The 10,147-nt window shown below is 33.2% G+C and overlaps 1 protein-coding gene across 1 annotated transcript in view; it reads right to left on the bottom strand.

Moving 5' to 3' along the window:
- Positions 1-1,080: 1,080 nt before the first annotated feature.
- LOC121370503 (testis-expressed protein 11-like) overlaps positions 1,081-10,147 on the bottom strand; it is a 36,942-nt gene continuing 27,875 nt past the window's right edge. Inside the window, exons 21-30 of the mRNA XM_041495781.1 lie at positions 9,319-9,405; positions 8,546-8,616; positions 7,732-7,848; positions 7,413-7,494; positions 6,543-6,692; positions 6,028-6,136; positions 5,286-5,409; positions 3,586-3,656; positions 2,492-2,585; positions 1,081-1,293 (exon numbers count right to left, since the gene is read on the bottom strand). Of these exons, the coding sequence (XP_041351715.1) occupies positions 1,222-1,293; positions 2,492-2,585; positions 3,586-3,656; positions 5,286-5,409; positions 6,028-6,136; positions 6,543-6,692; positions 7,413-7,494; positions 7,732-7,848; positions 8,546-8,616; positions 9,319-9,405 (977 nt within the window). The 3' untranslated portion in view covers positions 1,081-1,221. The remainder of the gene's footprint in view (positions 1,294-2,491; positions 2,586-3,585; positions 3,657-5,285; positions 5,410-6,027; positions 6,137-6,542; positions 6,693-7,412; positions 7,495-7,731; positions 7,849-8,545; positions 8,617-9,318; positions 9,406-10,147) is intronic.

Genomic DNA, 10,147 nt, shown 5'->3' with positions numbered 1-10,147 from the left:
GAGTTGAATGTTTTGGTATTGCTATATATGATCGGTGTTTTTAGTCTACCAAAATGCAGGTCATAAACCCACTTAGTGGATTCTTCTTGAGTACTTTTGATAGCCTTGTTTAGGGAAACATTTCATTATAATCATGTGGTGGAAAATAAGATATACTTTGACTTTCATGTTGTAATTGGATGGTGTAAGTGGGGAAATAGGTTGATGACTTTTTGTCTGTGATATTTTTGAATATTGTTGTTCAGATATTTTTTGGGGTATTGCAAGATTTTTTTTTAAAATAAAAGAACCTACATTTATTAGAATATAAAGGACCTCATTATTAATTCTGTGTCTGTTATTTATCTAGTCTTAAGCATCCTAAAAATTACAAATGTATTAATACAGTTTTACATAAAACATTAAATCCATTTCATTATAATTACAAACTTTCTGCTTTTAAACGATTTTCTCAATTCTGATTGGATGTTCCACGTGCTTATGCATACATTTTAGAAGAAGGTGTGGGGCTAAACTGTGGCTAGCGAAATTTATGAGTGGTTAAAGCATGCTTCATGGAAAAGTATTGAAAAAAGACAAAATAACTCACCCTTTGCACAAGCTCCTGTCTTTGTAATTATCTAAAATCTGTTTGTCATTTTTTAAATGAATTTATCGATGTACAACTGTCACAAACTGCATAAAATTATGTAGCGTAGTGAAGGATTTTAAACTAAACACCTCAGAAAATGACGTCAGATGGGATATCATTACGTAAAGCAGATCATGGGAAGAACGTTAGAAACTGATTTATGAATTATACATGTAATTTATGAATTATACATGTACATATGTAGTTTTAACTAAATAAGTTGTGCTGTTTGTAATTATAAAAATTGTTTGTTTATTTTTTGCAAATTTATTGATGTATGAGTCACAAATTTAGTATAAAATCATGTAGCGTAGCAAAGCAATTTTATACAATTTGTGACTGTTATACATCAATAAATTCACAAAAAATTACAAACAATTCTTATATAAAATAACCATGTGAAATCAAGTCATCCTCAAAACTAAAAATACACCACAGAATAATAAAAGAATAATAAATTAAGTTTATTTTTGATTCAAAGAATGTGATAACAACTGTCTAAAACTAAAACATGATCCATCAAGATAGGTGTGGAAGATTAGTACCCAATCTCAGTATGTTCAGGTGGTGTATAATTGTTCTTTTTTCTTCTATTCTTCCAAGGACCTTTGACCTTTGGATTTATCAATTCCAGATAACACCTGACTGTATACTGAATTCATCTATAAAAAAAAAAATGTTTTTAAAGTGTTAAAAGAAGGCTAGCATCTATAGTATATGCAAAACTTGAATGTTTTTAGTTTTTAATGTTGCTAACAGGTCAGGTCCTAGGGTTAATGTACATATTCAGAGCAAGCTGTTGTTACTTGTAGCTCACACCTGTCATGGGCGCAAGTGTCGACCCATGACGGCTTCTTCATCCAGGACAGGAAATGGTTTGGGGTGTGTAGGAGGAGGGACGGCCTGTGCTGGAAAGTGCAAGAGAACACCAGCAGCCCGACCAGGGTCGGTAGCAGGCTTGGACATTTGTGGTGCTACTGGATTTTGAGTGTCTTGTAGGATTAAGTCCGAAATATAAAAGATTGCTTAGTTATCCTGAGGTAATATAGCGCATAATTTGGAACGATTTCAACGAAAAGGAATGGAGCCATTTTAGTAATTTTGACTTATTTTGCCAAATTGTAGCTCATACCTCATGCTAACGGCTTGTCTTTTGATTTGTACTGTTAGAAGCCGCCTTTGTACTTACCCAATGCCACATTCTGCAAGGATCTTTTTGCACTCTGGTCCAGTCGACTACCATGCTCACATTGTTCTAAATATTACATACAAAGATGAATTCCATAAATACAACCATTGTGGAGGCTGCCATCTTTGTTACTTCGGCATATGAGTGCTGGCTATCTATACGGCGGTCATATTTTTGGATGAAAACCCACTGTAAGGCCCCCATACCCCATCTAAACTTTCCCATGCATGGCACGAGTTACATCTAGATTGAATTTGTTATTTTGGACACTCGGCATTTAATGATGATTTGTTGAATTGCTGTTTGACTATTTTCCAACTGAACACCCTGTATTTCAATGATAATGTACTCCACAGACAAGACAGTTGGAGGTTAATTCATGCAACAGGGATGGGAATTGGTGAACTGTAAAAGAGGAAATCTAGAGGGATCTGGGAAATTCTTGAAATCCTAGGTTAAAATCTGTACCATCTGACACATTTTGGAGAAAAGGACGATTAAAATGCGAGGAAATGCAATGTTCCATGAGAGGAAAACAGCTGATCCGAGGAGAATTCCCACTCCTGATGCACAAATACTGAAACGTTTTCTCCTACCTGTTCCTGACGCCATATAACCGTAAATAAAATGTGTTCGGTGCGTCGTTAAATAAAATATTTCCTTCTTCCTACCTGTTCTTCATAATTACTCCTCATTGTTGGCAGATATTTCAGCATACTCATGCTCAATCCACACCATTTTTCAGCTTCATCATAGTTCGCAGAACTGAAGCAAGATTGTAATAATTTACATATTTACTAATTTGTAACCAACATTTATGCTCATGCAATTTATCAAATATATGTTTACTTTTGTTTGTCACCCCATACCAGTTTAATTTTCCATGCTGCGGTGTCATTAAAAAGATTTTTGTTTTTTTGTAGCCGTTGTGATTGTGTCCTGCAATAATTAACATCTTGCCCAACTTCGTATTTAACTGAGCCTTGGCTGCACAGTTTTAAGGTTGATGACAGACAGTTTCTGCACCATCATTTAGGCAGCATAGAAAATAAATACAAGATATTTGAACTAATTTCACTTCAAATCCATATTTCGTAAATGGTACAAATGGCATTTTTTGTTTTGTTTCTTCAAACACAGTTTAATGGATTAGTAATTTTCATTGGTGTCATTAAACAAAACAAACTAACTTTTAGTAATCTTCCAAAAATATTTTCACTTATAGCAATTTTTCGTTGAATGTTTTCCAGCATTCTGAAAACGAAAGTGTCATGCACCCAGTTTATTGTTATAATTGTAGAGGGATACAAAGTGATTTCATTCAAATACTGGCATCATTTAAACTCAAAAATAGGTATATTATTACTATGTTTTGCCACAAAACAAAAAAAACCCTGGTCCACTAACTTTCACCCTGTCAAAACAGTTTTGTCTGTATGTTTGTAATTTTCATAATTGTACACAAAATATTAAAGTTAAATATAGTATAAAACATTATTGTTGACAATGACATTATGTTATATTTATTGTGTATGAAGCCAAAACGATGGTATGGAATGTTGTCAACCTTAGTTCATATTTAATAAAGGAGATCTTTCCTTTGTATTAATATAACACCCTAACAATGGCCTATGTTCTGTGTTTTGTATGTGTGGATGGATCCAACAAATATTAAGATGACTTGACTTTCTTGGAGTTTCAAATGTAATGTAACAGAACTTCTAAAAGGTAATATTAAAGGAAACGATAAAGAATGTTTATTTACCTGTAAAACTGTATACCACAATTCCAAGCTTTTGTCATTAACCACAAAATTTCAATTTCTGGGAACTGACCCTGAAAGATTGTAATAATATTACATGTTTTGAAATTTGTTGATGCAATAAATCATATTGAATTTACAAGTGATACAAAAAATAAAGAAGTGGATCAGCAGTAAAAAAAAATACATTTCCGGGTATTGATCCTGAAAAGTTGGAATAATGATATAATTACTTATACATGTACTGACATGTTTTAATGCAATGAGAAATACTCAATTTACAAGACTTGGTGATAAAAAAATATAAATAAGTGTAACAGCTGTAAAAAAAAAAGAGAAAAAAGTTCAATCAACTGGTATTTAATACTACTTTCTGTCACCAAACATTACAAGTGTTTTCATTAGGAATTCTTTTGAAGGTACAAAATCTAATTGTATCCAAACAGCCCAAAAGGAAAGCAAAGTCATTTCATGTTTTACAATGAAGTTACAAATCTTCGATCAGGAGGTGTATACCTAAGCAAATGAGACAGGTTGTGGGGGGGGGGAGGGAATGGGGGAAATGGGTGCAGCAACTCTTCAAATTTAGGAGAAAAAAACCAAATGAGATATTCGGGCAAATTGTGCTAATTTGAGACCTCTTTACTATGGTATGTATTTCCATCATTTTACCCTCAAAATTAGTTGTAATCCATGTAAAAATGTGTAGTGATTCATTTGCAAACCTATTATAGCTGTTTGGTTTTAATGCTAACATGAAAAAATGTTATCCAGATTTGGGCATTTTCGTTTAATTTGGGCAAAACCCAGCCTGCTCACCTACAAAATGGGAGCGTATGTGTGTCTTAAGGGGCATACTAATAAATAAAAAAGGAAAGCATTTCACTTTTGTCTGTCACTGTGTTTTTGAAATGTTTAAATTATTATACTGCTTAACTCTTATGCATCCAGCTTTACAAGCGAGAAATGTCATCACTGACTCAAGTTTCTAACAAGAAATGTGTCATTTTGAACATACAGTTTTAAACATCAAATTGCAAGAAACAACTAATGTAACACTCTCTTGAAGTATGTAATATATTTGGGGATATCTTAGTAGTTCAAATTAACTAAATAAAATTTACAGAAGAACTTAATTAATATTTTTCAAATATTTATTTTAAAAACCTACAAACACGATCCTTGATGTCAATGTTTATGTCACTTTCACAAAGTTTATTTTCACTTTCATTTGTCATCTTCTTGAAAGTCTGTATCGTCAGTTATTTTCGGCAAATATATCTTTAAAAAATCTTTAACATTCATTAAATAATGTCCAGTACATTTTTAAAGGGAATATTTTACAAATATCTCGAAATCGAACCCACGTGTGCCTTACATAATCAATAACGTGTACACAAATTGAGACCGTTTTTGGGGTGGGGTTTTTTTATATTGCGATAACAACTTAAATATTAATACCAGCATTCACAGAATCAAGATAGATAACTCCCATTAATTTTGACAGCTGTGTTTAGGAAGACTGATCGCGTCCTGACTACAGCCGAGAATGTTTTTTTACGTTAGTTTTGTACGTCTTGACTATGGTCAAGAATGGGAGGGAAACAGTTAACCTTTCTAAAGAAAAGGTACAATTTTGAGGATACATATTTTTACCAATTTTCCCAGCTGGAAAAATATCCCTGCAACTATGAAGTATTTACCATTGCTTTATTGGCAATGATTTCAACAGTTTCCTTGAAATAACTTAATGTCTCCTCCTTGTTAAGAAATTCTCTGTTCCCAACTCCTGACAGGGACAACTGGATAAGACTGTGTATATCTTTGCTGAAAATATACAAATAACTTTCAATCAGATTTGGGAGAATCATCGAAACAAAATGAAAGTATCAAAAAATCTTGAACCATTTTCATTTTTAAAAAAAGGAATATTTATTAATGAAATCTCGACACATTCTGTAATCGGCAGCTATTAAATGTCCAACATGGTATTTTGAATTCTTGGTTCCCATTTATCCTGCAATCACTATATTTATTGTCAAGATGTGATGACTAGATTATAGATAAATTGTTATATTTTTTTGTCACTGATCCAGGGCCATACCCTCCGGGGGGCAGTTGCCCCGCTGAGAATCTCACTTAACTCAGGGTTTAATTTGTATAGTGTTTCATTTGTTTATAAAAATTAGTGTCCCCCCACTAGGAATTTGATCAGGGTAGAACCATTTTGTTTTGGTGTATAAATATAGGAGACAAGGCATTCAACAGCTGTAAACATAATACTTCAAAAAACGGTAAAGTTGTGAAATAAAACGGTTCATTTGATTAATTTTTCATTTTACGTGGATTGCAGGATAAATAATATATCTAGTTACTGTCTTAAGAACTTGGTTTTTTGCTGCTTACGATGAATGGTGAATGACGATAAATAGATCTATTGCGTACCTGCATCTCTGAAAATCTGGGGTTTCTTTCTGAAGGTGAGTCCTTATAGCAACTTTCAGGGCACGCACACATAGACTTTTGTTGTCTGCTGGAGGTTCAATAGCCAAAGCTTAAAACAAAAGTTAAACAAAAAATGTACTAGGTCCTATGTTAAATGGACTGTCCTGAGTTGATTTATTGAGGACATGTTCCAGACTAACAAACATATTTATGACTACAGTTGCATATTAAATTTAATTAAAAAAAAATCTGCATAAAAATATCAGTGGCTGTATATTAAATGTGTTTCTGATTGCATTAGTGTTCGTAATAGGTCAAATTTCACATTATTTCCTCAATTTCAGATATTTTAAACAAGAAACTATATTTATTATGTAATTTTTGTCATTAAAATATTTTATTAGTCGCAAATGTCTTACAGTTTCTACTTCTGGTTCTTAATATGGAGTTTTAAATGAACATTTCCCCCATCAAAATTTGAACAAAATGAGACGGGCAAATACTGCTATATATACCTGCTAGAGATTCAAACATTTTTGGTTCTGGTTGAGGCATTGTCAAGGCTTTTTCAAGAATATTCTCGGCACAGGAGTCATTCAGTTTAACGCAAGCCTCAAACTCATACAGTAGTAACAATATATCCGATGTGTCTGGTTTTTGATTTACTGAAAATAAGATTTAAAACAAATAATTATGAAATTTGTATGACCATTCCATGTTTCATGGGGTTGAGTTAGGGAGTTTCTCCAATATACACCCCTCATAAAATCCTCCAAAACACTTTCATTATTTGCAGAAATATTTTACATTGGACCAGTCTTTGCATTGATAAAAATTAAATAGTTGTAAGTGATAGAAAATCATCATACACAAAACTAAATTGACCAAGATATTCTGGATACAAAAGATAACACAATATTTTTATTCTGCTTCTTCATGTAATTTCTTGTGGGGGTTTTCATCTGTATTTGACAACCCATAAAGTCTTTGAATTATTCTTAGATTCATTCATTTCAACTTATTTTCGTGCTTATATCCAATTAAGGTTCAAACATGCTGTCCTGGGCACACACCTCAGCTATCTGTTCAGGACAGTGGGTTAGTTGTTAGTTGGTTAGTGGTTAGTGAGAGAGAAGAGGGTGTAGTGGCCTTACATCTACCCACTGAGCCCTTAAGAACTCGCTCTGGGTTGGAGCCAGTGCCGGGCTGCAAACCCTGTACCTACCAGCCTGTAATTCAATGGCTTAACCACTGCGCCACCAAGAAGAAAGCAGAAAGTAGTTGGATGAAGAAAAACACAAAACAAGAAATTACCCAAAGGTACAGAATAAAAAGGCACTCTATAGCAATATCTGAAGGATAATTGATTTTAAATGTCCGTGTACCTGTCCAAATTCTGCTCTCTCCACTATGAACAAGAGACCTGTAATTTTGAATGTGATGGAGAACTTCTTCAAAAGCTTCTTTCTGAAAGTATTTTTAATATGATAACCTCATAAATTATACATCTTTGGTTTTCGGATCTCAAATTTGGCTTTACTGCTCAAAATATGCACCTTAAACAGAATTTTTACATGCTTGTAACAGCAGTTAACAATTTGTAGCAAAAAAAACATTTCGTGTTGTGAACATCTAAATTTTATAAGTGGTCAGAAACAAAACAAAATTAAACTTTTTTTCTACAACACGGTTAATAATGTAAACCTTGTGGACTTCTTCATTGGTCTGTCTAGCTATCTGGAGACACCCTGCAGCTGACATTAGTGTACAGGTCTGCTGTCGACTTGCACTGCTGGTATCCGACGGACTCAGAGACAGGAGCTAGCAAAAATAAAACAAAATTAATTTATTCAACAAATATTACATAATTAAGATTCTATTAAAAAAAAAAAAAAAAAAAAAAAAAAAATGGTACAAAGACTATGAAGGATGATCTCATCAAAAATGTTTTTTTTGTTTTTAAATTCATTTAAATTTATTAATACATTCAGTTTTCACTCAGAAAGAGAAAGTAAAGCAGAAATAACTATTTTAGGCTTATTTCAGTGATGAAACCTTTAAAAGTAATTATGATAGATCTTGACACCTATTCAACATCATCCATATTAATCATTACTGCTTGCTATTTCTTACAACTATACATTTTTAGTGTTAATTAAAAATGATCTCCTTTTATAATGTTTTTGTAGTGTGACATAGATTGCCCAAATTATGTTATTCTTCCATATACCCTCTATTTGTATGTGTCTGTGTGGTCCTTAACCATATGTTCGGATGCCATATAACCGTAAATAAAATGTGTTGAGTGCGTCGTTAAATAAACCATTTCCTTCCTTCCTATTTGTATGTGTGCAGTATTTTATAAAAATTATATTCAAAATGGCATCTATTCAGTTTAGAATGTCAAAAATGGATACGAATTGAGTTAAGTCTAGCTTCATCATTAAATTCTAGAAATGCAGCAATAAATTTAATTTTTACCTTGTAATCTTCAACTTTAAATTTTGACCTCACTTACTTGGAAACAGAGTGTGAAGAACTCCTTCATACAGAATGGATCATCCTCACATTTAACAGCCAGGTTCCAAGCTAGAAATATAATATTTTTAGTCAAATTTTAAAATAAAGCATAAAAATCTTGGTATTTTGTTTTGATTTTTTTTTTTTTTAGTTAAGAAAGAAAAAAAAAATGGAAAAAAAAAAAAAATGAAGGCTGCAAACTGGAGTTGTCTTTATAAGTTGGTTAGATTACAGCTCTAAGATTTTGTTTTAATATTTAACCTCATCATTCATTTCAACTTATTTTCGTGCTTATATCCAATTGAGGTTCAAGCATGCTGTTCTGGGCACACACATCAGCTATCTGGACTGTCTGTTCATGACAGTGGGTTAATTGTTAGTGGTTAGTGAGAGACAAGAGGTGTAGTGGTTTTACACCTACCCACAGAGTCGTTAAAACTCGTATGGGAGCCGGTACTGGGCTACAAACTCTCTACCTACCAGCCTTATGTCCAATGGCAACACCAAGGCCGATTTCAAATGTGGTTAGTGAGAGAGAAGAGGGTGTAGTAGCCTTACACCTACCCACTGAGCTCTTAAGACCTCGCTCTGGATTGGAGCTGGTACTGGGCTGTGTACCCTGTACATACCAGCCTGTAGTCCGATGGATTAACCACTGCGCCACTATTTTCAAATTTGTTTTAAGACTAAAGAAAACATGTCCCTCAGTTGTTTCATTTCTTCTTCATCAGCATCCTACTAACAACCATTTTTAAAACGTTTTGGTCTTACCAATTTTCATAAACCATGTGGCTTCTTCCTGTACACGAATTTGAGAAGACTCTTCTGTGTCACAAATCACAAGCAGTTTATTGTATGCTGAAACATAATTTGATCAATATTCATACACATACATGTATTTAATACTCAGATATTTATTTCAGGATTCTTTACTAAATTAGATTTAAGATGGTTGTCATGGCTTATTAACAAAAACACCCTCTTTTTTCAGTCAAAAATAGAACAAACAAAAAACAAACACTCTAAAAACTGTGAAATATAGGCTGTATCATTTTCATTAAATTTAATAATTTATGAAGTACAATGTTCTCCAACCCCAGTAAGCGGCTTGTACACCCGCCAAGCTGAGAATTTGCGCCGCCAAGCTGAAGATTTTCGCAGACGGGACCGCCAAGCTGATAAAAAATGCCGCCAAGTCGAAAATCAATCCGCTATGACGAAAAAAACTTCCGTCAGTTCTATTCACCTATCGCTATATTTAGCCTGTACTTGGACTTGGAGTATATAATAATAATATTCTAATTCAACACATTTGTAAGAATGAATCTGATTGGATCCCTGCTAAACATTTCAGGTGGTAAAATCACCGATATACCGGTCGCAAATTTTCTGGCAGAAATACGTCATAGGTTAAGCCAGGAACAGGGTTGTTTTGTAATGACGTCATAAAGACAATTTCTGTAGCGTTCATATTACGTACAGAAGTCGTTAAATACTGAGAAGTTTTTATGTCAGAAATGAACATATTATTCTTTATTAGTCGTTATCTAATCATGAGAGCAGATTAAATATGTCAAATTACACATCTATGTTCGAGCCG

The sequence above is a fragment of the Gigantopelta aegis genome, chromosome 4, assembly GCF_016097555.1.
Source record: "Gigantopelta aegis isolate Gae_Host chromosome 4, Gae_host_genome, whole genome shotgun sequence".
Classification (NCBI taxonomy): Eukaryota; Metazoa; Mollusca; class Gastropoda; order Neomphalida; family Peltospiridae; genus Gigantopelta; species Gigantopelta aegis.
Note: the sequence above shows the minus strand (reverse complement) of the source record. Positions and strands in the feature narration are given on the sequence as shown.